The 15,000-nt window shown below is 34.6% G+C and overlaps 1 protein-coding gene across 1 annotated transcript in view; it reads right to left on the reverse strand.

Annotated features, from left to right (window-relative positions):
* The window catches only part of DRD3 (dopamine receptor D3), a 64,059-nt gene that overhangs the window by 11,087 nt on the left and 37,972 nt on the right, over positions 1-15,000 (reverse strand). Inside the window, exons 4-5 of the mRNA XM_003763596.3 lie at positions 11,295-11,491; positions 1,585-1,665 (exon numbers count right to left, since the gene is read on the reverse strand). Of these exons, the coding sequence (XP_003763644.2) occupies positions 1,585-1,665; positions 11,295-11,491 (278 nt within the window). The remainder of the gene's footprint in view (positions 1-1,584; positions 1,666-11,294; positions 11,492-15,000) is intronic.

The following is a 15,000-nucleotide window of genomic DNA, read 5'->3' on the forward strand; positions in this document are numbered from 1 at the left end:
TGAGTTACCTGCTTTGGATAGCTTTTTTTTTTAATAACTTTTTATTGACAGAACCCATGCCAGGGTAATTTTTTACAACATTATCCCTTGCACTCACTTCTGTTCCAATTTTTCCCCTCCCTCTCTCCATCCCCTCCCCCAGATGGCAAGCAGTCCTATACATGTTAAATAGGTTACAGTAGATCTTGGATACAATATATGTGTGTGCAGAACCGAACAGTTTTCTTGTTGCTCAGGGAGAATTGGATTTAGAAGGTATAAATAACCCGGGAAGAAGAATAAAAATGCAAGCAGTTTACATTCATTTCCTAGTGTTCTTTCTTTGGGTGTAGCTACTTCTGTCCATTGGATAGCTTTTTACCTTTGACAAGTCTAGTTGTTGCTCAGACCTTTGTGAAAAGCAATTAATTAACTAGACACAGACATGACATAGATGCAAAGGTTCAGCCTTTCACCATTGCTGGAATTAGAAAACTCCTTTTATAATGAGCTCTTGGCTTTGGTAGTTGGAGGAGACAGAAAACTCTTCCTTCTCTTGGAGCCCAATCCCATCAGAGCACTTCAGGTTTCAATGGCAGTGTTATATTTCTTTGAGAGAGTGAGGTTCTGAGTAGCCTGTAAGAAAGTTTTATGCTATTCTCTGGTTCAGTGAATAAATAGAATACTTCAGTCACAAAGCTGCAAATTTGTCTTCTCTTTCAAAATTAATTAGTTTTAAATTGGACCTGAAAAGAACACTTCCCTTTCTCATTCCTCTGTCTTTCTGTTCTACTCAGACAATCTTGGTTTCTAGTTCCATTTTCTTTAACATTTATGGTTGACTTCAGTCTCATAACTCCATTCTGACCATCCTGACTCAGATCTTCACATTCACACTCCTGTCTAAGAAATATTCAAGTATTATACTTTGATACTGCTTATTACAATGCAAAAAATCAGAAAGGATCTCAGATCTGATATAAATTATGTGCATGTCTATGTTTGCAAGTGCATGTGTAGGAGAGGGAGTATAGTTACCCTAGTATAAATATGTGGAATGTGTATTAATACAAATCATATTTCTAGAGGAAGTATTTCAAAGTTATTACAATAGAAAAAGAGTTATTGTCTTTCTTTTCACAGTTATCCTAGACAAATATCTATAGATAGCTGGTGTCATAGTAGAAGGAGTCCTGGGCCTGGAAGAGTAGATAGAGTGCTGGAGTTCAATTCAACCTGAATTCAAATCCAACTGGGTGATCCTGGGCAACTTATTTAACTTTTGTTTGCCTCAGTTTCCTCAACCATAAAATGGGGAAATAACAACACTTACCTCCCATGTTTGTGGTGAGGATCAAATGAGATAACATTTGCAAAAAGCTAAGAGCACAGTTGCTGGCACTATATAAATGCTACACGAATGTTTATTTCCTTCCTTTCCTTCCCTTCCTTCCCCTTTGGCAAGCATACATCTCCTTGTTTTATGTACTGTCTGAAATTAGTTATCAGGGGGTAGTCAAACAAATTCATCTTTGTTGTTTCATCATTCAATGACTGATTTCAAGGGAACATCTTTTTCTTATTTTCAAAGAATGGCCTACTTACTGTTTTCCCTCCGGTTTCTGATGAAGAAAATCTGGACCTTATTGAGAAATGCCGAATTGCATGCCGCCGCAGAAAGATAGACTAGAGAAAGAAGAGAAATTCAGATATAAAATAAGTTCCTTTCGTTGTACAGCATGGGAATGGCATAGAGTTAACATGAATAGGATAAAGGCTCGGTTACATTGGAAAAATTCTTAGTCTTCTGTCATTTAAAAAAATATATCATTTGAACTGAATCCAAGGCCTTCAATTTATCACCTTTTCCACTTTTGTTAAAAGGAACAATTCTCATTTTACCTGCACATTCTGGGGTCAACCACATCTCTGTAACTTCTTAAACTTCTTAAACTTAAACTGGCAGATTCTAAGGACTTAACATCCTTCTTTTGGGGAGAGACTCAGCATAAGAACTCATTATATGCTTAGAGAGTCCCCCTATTCTTCCAGGAAGGAACCTTTTTTGAAGTCCCTGAAGCACACCCTTATCTAGGAGGCACATGTTGCAAAACCCTCAAAACAACCCCTTTCCACTAATGGAACTTGATTTTTCTTTTCCCCTGTTCCCCTGCCAAGGTCCTGTCTCGAAAAGCTCTCCAACTTCAGAAAATATGAATTAAAAGACCATATAATTTCCCTTCTTTTTCCTTTCCTAGATCAGTGGGGAGTACATCCCTGAATGTCTCTAATCCCTTTCCTCATCCCTACCCATTCTTTGTTTTATTCTATCTAGTGTGGGGTGGTGTAGGGATAGGATGGGAGGGGGGGATGTGAGAAGAGTCTGTTAGTTTAGTTTTTTTATTATTATTATTTTGAGCCAATGAAGGGGACTGAGCTTGGAAATAACTTCTTAATCATCTTCTGAGGAATCTCTCTGGCATTTGTATTGTTATTAGCAATTTAAAAAAAGAAATTTTATTGACATATTTTGATACAACAGGTATGGATTAACAAATATCTAAATGAATGAATCCCTTTACAAATTCTAACCTTTTTTAATCAGCAGAATAGAATCCAATGAATTAATAAATAGCAAACAAGCAACAAAAAACAAATTTCTGCTACATCCCTTTCTGTCTATAGTTCTGGTATATTCTCTTATCCCCTTCCTTCTCTTCCTTGTCTGTTCTCTCTTTCATTTTATGATGGTGTGGGAGAGAAGAGGTATTAGACTGCCTACCAAAGAAAAGGTCTATAGAACTGTTGTGCTGACCTTATTGTTGTATGCTTGTGAAATCTGGACAGTCTGCTAGCACCCTGCTAGGAAATAGAATTGCTTCCATTTGAATTATCTTAGGAAGATTCTGAAAGTCACCTGCTAAGATAAAATACCATACACTGAGGTCCTTTGTTAAGCTAAACTGCCAAGCATTCAAACTCTGTACCAAAGAGCACTAATCTGATGGATTGATCATGCTGTTCAAATGCCAAGGTATGTACCTTTGCCCCAAAATCTATCTTATGGGGAATTTTCACAATGCAAGCACTCACCCAGAGGTCAGAAGAACCATTATAAGGACACTCTTAAGGACTCTGTGAAGAGCTTTGGAATGGATTGTGAGACATGGGAGATGCTGGCACAAGATAACCCACACCATGCTCACATCAAAGAAGGCTCTTTGCTCTTGAGCAAGCAGTGGCTCAAAAAAAAAAAAAAAAAAAAAAAAGGAACATGCAAATTTAGAGACATCACTCCAATGTTCACATGGATTATTTTTACTAGAGCCATCTGAGTTCATATTGATCTGATTAGCCACAGTCAGATAAACTGTATCTTGACCCTAACATAGAGATGTCACTTCAGTACTCTTTGAGAACAAAGGAAAACATATGTACCTATTCAACTCAATATTCATATATATATATATATATATATATATATATATATATATACACAATTCTAGTTTTATAGATATTATTTATTGCCTCTGCACATAGGTCCTTCCACATTTTCTTGCAGCACTATAACTGATTTGGAGCTCTAGGGGAGAATATTAAATTGTACTCACATTCTTGACATTGTGGATACATATTTTATACACATTTCTACACATTTCACTTCATACATCAGATAAATGCCTTACTTGCTTTACCCTTGTTATGACTGTTTCCTTATAAGCTTTTTTGTGTATATATATATATATATATATATATGATACATATGTATATATCTGTAGAGCTCTCCCTATAGATGCCTATCTATATTTATTACCTTTTATGACACTGCAATTTTCCATTATATTATCATACCATAATTTATTCATCTAGTTACCAATTGTTGAACATATAGCTGTTTCTATTTTTTCCAATAACAAATAGTACAGTTATAAATATTCTGTATGGACATGTCCTTTTTTTCTTTTTAGGATGGTTTTGAAAAAAAGAATTCTAACAATGAAAACATTGGACAGAAGGTATGAGTAGCTTGGTTACTCTTAATCAATATTGCCGTGTTGTTAACTACAATGTTTATACTACTCTATAGTTCAATCAAAAATGTTTTCCACAGCTTTGATAACATTTGGTCTTATTGTTCTTTATTATTGTTATCATTCTAGTGGATGTAAAGTTGTCATGGTTTTGATTTGTAATTTTTTGATTATTAGTGAATTTTCATTATCTTTTCATTATAATTATTAGGAATTTATATTTCTTCCTTAAAAAAAATTGTCTGTTATATTTGAGCATAGTTCTACTGGGAAGGAAGGAAACTTCATTTATTAAGTGTACCAGGCACTGAGATAATTGCTTTACAAATATCTCATTTGATCTTCACAACCTTGGGAGATAGATGCTATTATTATCCCCATTTTACAGCTGAAGATATGGAAGTAGACAGAGATTAAGTGATTTATCAAGTCAGTTCCAGGAAAATCGCTGGTACAGTGGGATAGAGTGCTGGACCTGGAGACAAGAAAATTCATCTTCTTCAGTTCAAATCTGGCCTGGAACACTTACTAGCTATGTGACCTGAGGCAAGTGACTTAACCCTGTTTGCCTCAATTTTCCCATCTGTAAAATAAGATAGAGAAGGAAATTAGCAAACCACTTCAATATCTTTGCCAAGAAAACCCAAAATGGAATCACAAAGAATCGAACATGGCAATGAGGTTTCCTGTTATCAATTTTTGTGAAAAGTCACCAGGTATATGTACATTTAAGATAGATATACTCTCATTTTGTATAAAATATTAATGCCTTTATTTCTTTTAATGATATTGATATGATTTAGACTTTATTTGATAACCTTAGTACTCCTCCTGATTTTTATGATAAAACAGCAGTTATCATAGTTTTAGTCTATTTTTTCATGTTGAATCAATTTAAATATTTCTGCATTATTTCCAAAAAACCACAAATTATTGCTTTTAAATCAATATGTAATTCTTATAATTTCATCAGAGCATTTAGTCCACTCATATTAAATGTTGAAATTTTTAGAATGACTAAAGAAAAGAAAGATTGAATAGGATATATAAGTTTTCTTAGACTTATTATTCTAAGTATTAATCCGAACTTTATAGGACTATTCTAAACAAAGTTTCTCTTTTTATACTAATAAAAATAGGTTACCTCACCTTAAATTTCCACTTTATTAAAAAAGATTTGGAATTATTTCCTTCTTTCTCTTTTTTTTTTTTTGTTTTTAATTGTTTCCTCTTCCATTTCCCCCTTCCCCCCCCTCCCCCCGCCTCTAACAACTATATTCTGGAATTGATTTAACCAATAAGATTGTCTGGGTATTCTTGTACTTTGTCAGCAACTATCATTATTCATTGAGAACTGTGAGTTATCTTAAATACTTAATTTTCTTTTGGCTGCTAGACTTTATTAAAATATATACCTTTCTGTAAACTTTTCAAGGTCTGTTTTCTTCTTAAATATCCATCTCCTCTATTCCTAGAGAAGGTTGACTTTTATTGGATGTATAAGTTTGGGTTCTTAATCTTTAGAATTTTGTTTTCTAATTTTTGCAACCTTCCTGGTCTTCTTGTTTCTAAGTACTGTTTCTTGGTAAGCAATTTGGCCATTTGTATTAATATTAGTATTTGTAATTTGTAGCATTTTCACCCATTCTCTTCCCCTGTTTTCACTATGGAATTGGAGTTTAAGTATTATGTATCTCTGTGTTAAAGTTGAGCTTCTTTTTGTCAGTATCCTGAGAAATGTTAAAGGGATGATGGGTAAAGAGCGATAATTGTTAAAAGAGTAGTGATGAGGGTTGTAGAACTCCTTTTTTTTGTCCATCTTACTACTAACTTGTTGCTCACATGTTTTTCCCAGTATAACTACTCCTCTATTCTAGAAAATAACATCAGAGGATCTACAGCTTCCTTTTTCTTGTTGTTAATTTTAGCCACCCTGACAGAAATGACACTTTTGGAAAAATACTTTCCATGTTAGATCAACCTCTATTTCTTCTTTAGGCATACTCCCTTTCCCCCATAAATTTCTTTCTCTCAATTGTATTGCCAGTAAGTTTAACTTTGCCTAGCATTTGTTCGTGATTACCACAATTAAAAAACACACACACACAAACATTTATAGAACAGCTATGTGGTGAAGTTGGTGAAGTACTGAATCTGGAGTCAAGAAGAATAACATTGCTGAGTTCAAATACAGCTTCATATATTTACTAACTGTGTGAGCCTGGGCAACTCATTTAACCATAATTGCCTTAATTCCTCATCTGTAAAATGGAGAAGGAAATGGCAAACCATTCCAATATCTTTGCCAAGAAAACTCCAAATTAGATCACAAGGAGTCTCAACAGTAACAATAAACATTTAAAACAAAGAAAAATAGACAGTGACTTTCCTTCCCATCCTCCCCAAACAGCTTCTCTCTCTCTCTCTCTCTCTCTCTCTCTCTCTCTCTCTCTCTCTCTCTCTCTCTCTCTCTCTCTCTCTCTCTCTCTCTCTCTCTGTCTCTCTGTGTCTCTCTTTCTCTCTCTCTCTCTCTGTCTCTTCCCTTCCTCTGTCTGTCTCTCTGTCTATCTTTCTATTTTTACACACACACACACACACACACACACACACACACACACACACTCTTACATGCACACATTCACATGCTCACAGGCACATACACGTACACATATAACAAGAGGAAAAGGCTTCAGATTCTTGTGAAGGATTTGAAGGCAAGAAAGGGGATACTGGAAAACTACTTTGGGACGTATGTTTCAGCAACCCAGCCTTTCTCCCTAAATATCTCAATCCTAATGGCCCCTTATTTGCAGTGATTTCTTTTGCTTATTCTTCATACTTTTTGTTCCATTTGCCTTTTGTTGGTGCCATGTTTTTTTATGCTTGTTCCATCAGGATCTGGGTTCCTTTCTGAGTCTCCTAGACAAAGTAAACTGAATTTTAAATGTCACACTAGTGTCTGACCTATAATTCTTTATCCTATTGTATTTTTTCCTTTCTGAGTCATTCAAGAGACTAATTGGAACTTTATAAAACAATAAACCTGTTGTGGCCAAATTTTTTATGGTTTGTTAAACAAAGGAGTTCTTAACATAACCTCCGAGTATTTGACTTAAACCTTTTTTTTTAATAACTATAATATCATATGATTAGCTACCTATATGGTATATCATAAAATTATATATAATCTGTTGTATATTTACTATATGTCACAAATGGTTATAAATTCTATGTAATTTATTTTTTATATATTTAAAAACATTCTTCTGAGATGGGGTGTGTAGACTGCACCAGATTATTAAAGGGGTTCATGACACAGAAGAGGTTAAGAACCTCTGTCTTAACACCCCTCTATTTTCACTTCTCTCTTATTAGGTGCTAGGCTTTCAAGCACCACTTCCTTACATGCATTTCATAAATTGTTTTGACTGGTTTTTGGGGAAATTTCTTGAAATTTCAGTTTCTTGAAATATAGTGTTCATATTTTTCTAAATTCTTTAAAATTCTCTGAGATGGTAGTAACCTTGAGTTGTGGTTTGTCCTTTGTTCTCAGAGAAAACCAATGACATCATCTTGACTTGTGTGTGAACAGGATTTGAGTGAAGTAGAATTGTGCAAAGTTTCCAACCTCACTCTCTTCTAGAGTCATCAAAGTAGAATGGCAAGACAAAAGTCAAGATGGCTGGCAATGACCTGAGTTTGTCTAAATTAAGGTCTTTTTTCAAGATTATATTGTATCTTCTAGGCCTATAACTTTGGTTTGTGTTCTTCAATAATTTTGATAATTCAGGTTTTTTTGAGCCAATATTTCCAACTGCTTTATATTTATGGGCTGTGCTTTATATTATAGTAAATAAAATCTATACCTAAACCTACAGATTTGGGGAAAGTTTTCTACTATCATTTCCATATTAGTCATGATTTTCTTCATAATTTCTTCTCATGTTTATTTGTGGGGAGTTTTTTGTATTTGAAATTTTTAATTTGCCTCTTGTAATGTTTTTTAAAAACTTTTCCAAAAAAGCTCTTCTTTTTACTTAATTGTTTTATTTTCTTGTATTTCTAGTTATAGTCTAATTTCTTTGAATGAGCTATTTATCCCATTAGGTATTTTAATCATTTCTTTATTCTTTTCCATCTTTATTTCTATTTTTTATCTATCTTTATTGTTTATTTATCTTTATCCATTTCTATTCGGACACTTTGATCATTCAGCAACATTTTAGTATTGTACACTAATTTTTTTTCTCATCCTAAATTTTTCTTGGTTTATATTTTCTTGTGTATGTTCATTCTTAGGCATTTTCTTTTCTTTTGTGCATATATCTATTGTGTTTTGTATGGGGTATATGAGAAGCCTAACTCCTTTCATTCATCTTTTTCCAATATCTTGGATTTCTCCATTCTTTAATTGTTCTTCCTAGCTTCCCTTACCTTCATGAGTAATTACTGCCTGTAGAAGGTTTTCAACTAAGAAGTATCACTTATCTCACTTCATTAGCACCAATTTCCCTTTTTCCTCTACTCCCCTTTAAATTTTAGTACCATTCCATTTAGGTTTATTCTCTTCAAATGCCTGTCTCTGGCTATCTCTGCAATTCCAAACCATTTAAATCTCCTTATTTGTAATTTCTTTTTCTAATTCTTCAACTCAAATCTTTCCCCCAAAACCAGCCTGTTGTTGATAGATCTACTTGTATAATTTGAGATGCCAGTAAGACATGGAGATGAACAATATAACTGACAATGTAGACCTTGAGTCAACATGTGATGTTTGTTAAATGTTGCTTTATGATTAGTTATACCTGTTAATAAATGTACAAGTTACTTAACTTTTTGTGTGTACACTCATAGGATGATATTATAAGACCTTAGAGTAGAAGTGTCATGGTCAGGACCTAGAGGCTGCCTAGCCAGCTTGAATTAAATTAAAATGTAATTGAATAAAATGCATCAAAGTAAATTTTTAAAAATCAATACAATCAATACAATATAGATACAATACCAATTTATAGTTTTTCTAAATCAAAATCCAGTCTGAAGGAATTCCTTTCTATTTGAGATTGACACTACTACCTTAGAGGTCGCTTTACAGCTTAAGGAAAGTAAGATCTAAAGAAATGAAAAGACTTTTTCTAATCATACAATAAGTTAATGATGAAGCCAGGTCTAAAAATTGTAGAAATCTTTTGATTTCTAAAGTGGAATTCTATGCACCCCTTCACCTATTGTGTCTTACCTATTAAATTAGATTGTAAATTTTTTAAAAACAGGACTCTATGTGTAATTTCTGCAGTTTCTAACAACTTACTATCAACACAGAGAGAGTGGAGTGGGAAAATACATTCACGTTCTTCCACATCCAACATTAAATAACAAAATAAGACAGACTCTTAGCCCCAAAGAGTCTCCCTAGTCTGCTGTTTTCTCTTCAATAACACAGAATTATACCTCAAGCTGGTGATACAAAGCACAAATAAATATGCAACAGAGAGAAAGATAGGAACCAGGAGGCCATAGAAGCAACAAAAGAACCCTCCAATGCTCATGGTGTGTGGGAGGGAGAAGTTCAGACAAAAGTACATGGAGAACAAGATAATCATTCCTGCTCTTTAAATCCTAAACTGAGTACCCAGCAAGTGGTCAGGTGGCCATTCAGGGCAGAAAAATGTCCAAGAGGAATTATACCTTCCAGGAAGGATGATGTTTGATATCCTATTGTATAGCACATAACACCTAGCACAGAAGCTTTTACATAATGAACACTGGGATAAAATTTGGAGCTGGAAGAGATTTTAGGTAATGTGTAATCCAGCCTCCAGACTAAAAAAATACATGAGAAAAGTGAAAGATGAAAGATGAAGGGATTTACCCAATGTTCTGCTGTCAATAAAAGGCAAAGTCAAGATTCATATCCAGTCTGATTCAAAATCTATTATTTTTTTCATTGATCCAACAAGGGATTGATTGTTCAAGTTGTTACCATCTCCATCTGAGTAGCCCCGTGAGTGCTGCAGGTGAAGACCAAGAACAAATAGATCATGCCCCTTGCCCAGGGCAAGGGGTTGGTTCTTAGCTGTCTGTATGTCAAGGGTTGTTCTGGCAAATCTGGTGAACCCTTCTTAGAATAATGTTTGCTGCCTATATTCATAATGGAAGAAAATGCTAAATTTCAGCCTAAGGTGAGTAAAAATTAAACCTTTTTTTTTTTCATATCTGCATTCATGGACTCCCAGGCCATGAGCCTGTCCCTAGGACAGGATAGCTAGGATAATAATTATAACTAACATTTACCTAGTGCTTACAATGTACCAGGCACTTTTACAATGATTACCTCATTTGATCCTCTCAATAGCCCTGAGTGACAGATGTTATTATTATCTCACTTTATAGATGAGGAAACTGAGGCAAACAGAGATTATTGGTTTGCTCAGGGTCACACGACTACCAAATGGTGAGTCTGCATTTCAACTTAAATCTTCTTGACTCCAGACCCAGCATTCTATCCACCATATCACTGTTCAGCCTATAGCTATGTAGCAACAATTTTTCTCTAGGAGAAATCGGAAATGTACTCTTAAGGCAAATATCTTTTCTTTTCAGAGCTTTCTCTAGCACATCTAGCACACTTTCTTATCCAGTAGCCATGACCTTATTACAGTGGCAGGTTTTGCCAGGAAAGAATTTACTACCAGCCCCAGGAACTCTTAAAAGATCCCCTGAGACTGAATCCTCATACTTTTTCTAGGAACTAAATTCTTACAATAAAAATAAGAAAATGTTTTCCTTATAACAGCTCCATGAAGCAGGTAACATGAGTATTATTAAAACCCATGTTTTATTATTTAAAATTATTATTTAAAGTATTATTTTTAAAAAGTATTATTTAAAACTCAGAGAAAACTGAGTTTTAAAGCACATCTACTGGATACAGGGCAGAGTTGGGACTTGCACTCAGTCCCTCTGATTCCAAAGCTAGGGTTTCTTTCTGCTTTCTATTCCTCAATGAGGAATGGCATTTGAATAAAGTGGAACAGCCAATGCTTGCCTAATATCATGCCTGCTAAGGTGAGTTCACTAGACCTATCATTGGATTCTGGTGGTTTCTTCCACTCTTGAGAGGGATGTCTATTCTCTATGAAAGTGCAGTCGGCACTTATTAAATGAGAGAATAATATTAGATTTGGGTTTATAAAATGGCAGGCCAGAATGCTGATTGATGGAACCATGACAGGCAGGCTGCACGATTAGATGGATCTTTTTAGGATCCAACAGGGTTCTTACTTGTGGAGGGTAGCCAGGTTTGATGCTGATGCATTGACTGTTCTGCCGTGTGAGAATCCTTTTTCTTCTCCTTCGTCTTAGCACCACATAGATCCGAGCATAGACAATGAGAGTCACCACAAAGGGCAGGTAAAAAGAAATCACTGAAGAGTAGATGATAAAGTCTGGGTTGGATATGGAACAGACACTTGGATCCCCTGTGAGGAGAGAGAATGGAAAAAAGGGAGAACCATTTGTAGAGATGTCATTATTCATTGGGGAATGGTCAAAGCTGTGTGGAGCAGCTTTGCATCCAATCTAATGAAAGTTAGCAAAGGAAGCTCAGATTGGAGGTTTCAGGAAAGTGGTAGAATTTAGGACAGATTCACAGAATAGACCAAAGGATAGAAGAGGTTGATATTGGATGACAAGAGTTGACCAAGGACACTGGTATAGTAGAGAAAGAGAATGAGTAGTAGTGGAAAGTCATCTTTTTGTCTCTATTCTATAGAACTCCAGTAATTTCTCTATTCTTGGGATTATCACATCAATCTACCCCTTAAATAGACCTGTTTTTGCTGACCAAAAATTTTTCCCAGCCTCCAATTACCCTCATAATCAAGATGTTTATGGCAAGAAAAACCACATTCCATGAATATGTGGGATTGTTCTTTCTCTCAGTATTTTATCTTCTTTTTTACTGGGTAGGGATAGAGAATGTTGGTACATTTGGTTGGTAGAACTCTGAAATATCACTTGAAAGCTATTATCACATGATCTTCTTTTACCTTTTGTAGACTAGGTAGAAGGACCTAAATCCACCGTATACTAGCAGATCCCTGGAATATAGGCATACCTTACTTTATTGTACCTTGCTTTGTTGTGATTTGCAGATATTGAGGTTTGCTTTTTTGTTTGGTTGTTTTTTTTTTTAATTGGAAGATTGTGGCAATCCCAAGTCAAACAAGTCTGTTGGTGCCATTTTTCCAAAAACATGTACTCACAAAGTATCTCTGTGTCCCATTTTGGTAATTCTTTTTTTTTTTTTTTTTTTTTTAATTTAATAGCCTTTTATTTACAGGATATATACATGGGTAACTTTACAGCATTAACAATTGCCAAACCTCTTGTTCCAATTTTTCACCTCTTACCCCCCCACCCCCTCCCCTAGATGGCAGGATGACCAGTAGATGTTAAATATATTAAAATATAAATTAGATACACAATAAGTATACATGACCAAAACGTTATTTTGCTGTACAAAAAGAATCAGACTCTGAAATATTGTACAATTAGCTTGTGAAGGAAATCAAAAATGCAGGTGTGCATAAATATAGGGATTGGGAATTCAATGTAATGGTTTTTAGTCATCTCCCAGAGTTCTTTTTCTGGGCATAGCTAGTTCAGTTCATTACTGCTCCATTAGAAATGATTTGGTTGATCTCGTTGCTGAGGATGGCCTGGTCCATCAGAACTGGTCATCATATAGTATTGTTGTTGAAGTATATAATGATCTCCTGGTCCTGCTCATTTCACTCAGCATCAGTTCGTGTAAGTCTCTCCAGGCCTTTCTGAAATCATCCTGTTGGTCATTTCTTACAGAACAGTAATATTCCATAATATTCATATACCACAATTTATTCAGCCATTCTCCAACTGATGGACATCCATTCAGTTTCCAGTTTCTAGCCACTACAAAAAGGGCTGCCACAAACATTCGTGCACATACAGGTCCCTTTCCCTTCTTTATAATCTCTTTGGGATATAATCCCAGTAGTAACACTGCTGGATCAAAGGGTATGCACAGTTTGATAACTTTTTGAGCATAGTTCCAAACTACTCTCCAAAATGGTTGGATTCGTTCACAACTCCACCAACAATGAATCAATGTCCCAGTTTTCCCACATCCCCTCCAACAATCATCATTATTTTTTCCTGTCATCTTAGCCAATCTGACAGGTGTGTAGTGGTATCTTAGAGTTGTCTTAATTTGCATTTCTCTGATTAATAATGACTTGGAGCATCTTTTCATATGACTAGAAATAGTTTCAATTTCTTCATCTGAGAATTGTCTGTTCATATCCTTTGACCATTTTTCAATTGGAGAATGGCTTGATTTTTTATAAATTAGAGTTAATTCTCTATATATTTTGGAAATGAGGCCTTTATCAGAACCTTTGACTGTAAAAATATTTTCCCAGTTTATTGCTTCCCTTCTAATCTTGTCTGCATTAGTTTTGTTTGTACAAAAACTTTTCAGTTTGGTATAATCGAAATTTTCTATTTTGTGATCAGTAATGATCTCTAGTTCTGCTTTGGTCATAAAGACCTTCCCCTTCCACAGGTCTGAGAGGTAAACTATCCTATGTTCCTCTAATTTATTAATAATTTCATTCTTTATGCCTAGGTCATGAACCCATTTTGACCTTATCTTGGTGTACGGCGTTAAGTATGGATCAATGCCTAGTTTCTGCCATATTAGTTTCCAATTTTCCCAGCAATTTTTATCAAACAGTAAGTTCTTATCCCAAAAGCTGGGATCTTTGGGTTTGTCAAAGACTAGGTTGCTATATTTGTTGACTGTTTTATCCCTTGAACCTAATCTATTCCACTGATCAACTAATCTATTCCTTAGCCAATACCAAATAGTTTTGGTAACTGCTGCTCTATAATATAATTTTAGATCTGGTACAGCTAAGCCACCATCATTTGATTTTTTTTTCATTAATTCCCTTGAAATTCTTGACCTTTTGTTTTTCCATATGAACTTTGTTGTTATTTTTTCTAGGTCATTAAAATAGTTTTTTGGGAGTCTGATTGGTATAGCGCTAAATAAATAGATTAGTTTAGGTAATATTGTCATCTTTATTATATTTGCTCGCCCTATCCAAGAGCATTTAATATTTTTCCAATTGGTTAGATCAGACTTAATTTGTGTGAAAAGTGGTCTGTAATTTTGCTCATAAAGTTTCTGATTTTCCCTTGGCAGATAGATTCCTAAATATTTTATATTATCAGTAGTTACTTTAAATGGAATTTCTCTTTGTAACTCTGACTGTTGGATTTTGTTAGTGATATATAAGAATGCTGATGACTTATGTGGGTTTATTTTATAACCAGCAACTTTGCTAAAGTTGTGGATTATTTCTAATAACTTTTTAGCAGAATCTCTGGGGTTCTCTAAGTATACCATCATGTCATCGGCAAAGAGTGATAATTTGGCTTCCTCATTGCCTATTCTTATTCCTTTAATCTCTTTCTCAGCTCTTATTGCTATAGCTAGCGTTTCTAATACAATATTAAATAGTAACGGTGATAGTGGGCAACCTTGTTTCACTCCAGATCTTATTGGGAATGGTTGCAGTTTGTCTCCATTACATATGATGCTTACTGATGGTTTTAAATAGATGCTGCTGATTATTTTAAGGAAAAGTCCATTTATTCCTATACTCTCAAGTGTTTTTAATAGGAATGGATGTTGGATTTTATCAAATGCTTTTTCTGCATCTATTGAGATGATCATATGGTTTTTGTTAATTTGGTTATTAACATGGCCAATTATATTGATAGTTTTCCTAATATTGAACCAGCCCTGCATTCCTGGTATAAATCCTACTTGATCATAGTGTATTATCTTGGAGATGATTTTCTGTAGTCTTTTTGCTAATATCTTATTTAAGATTTTAGCATCAATATTCATTAGGGAGATTGGTCTATAATTTTCTTT

This window comes from Sarcophilus harrisii, chromosome 3, assembly GCF_902635505.1.
Source record: "Sarcophilus harrisii chromosome 3, mSarHar1.11, whole genome shotgun sequence".
Classification (NCBI taxonomy): Eukaryota; Metazoa; Chordata; class Mammalia; order Dasyuromorphia; family Dasyuridae; genus Sarcophilus; species Sarcophilus harrisii.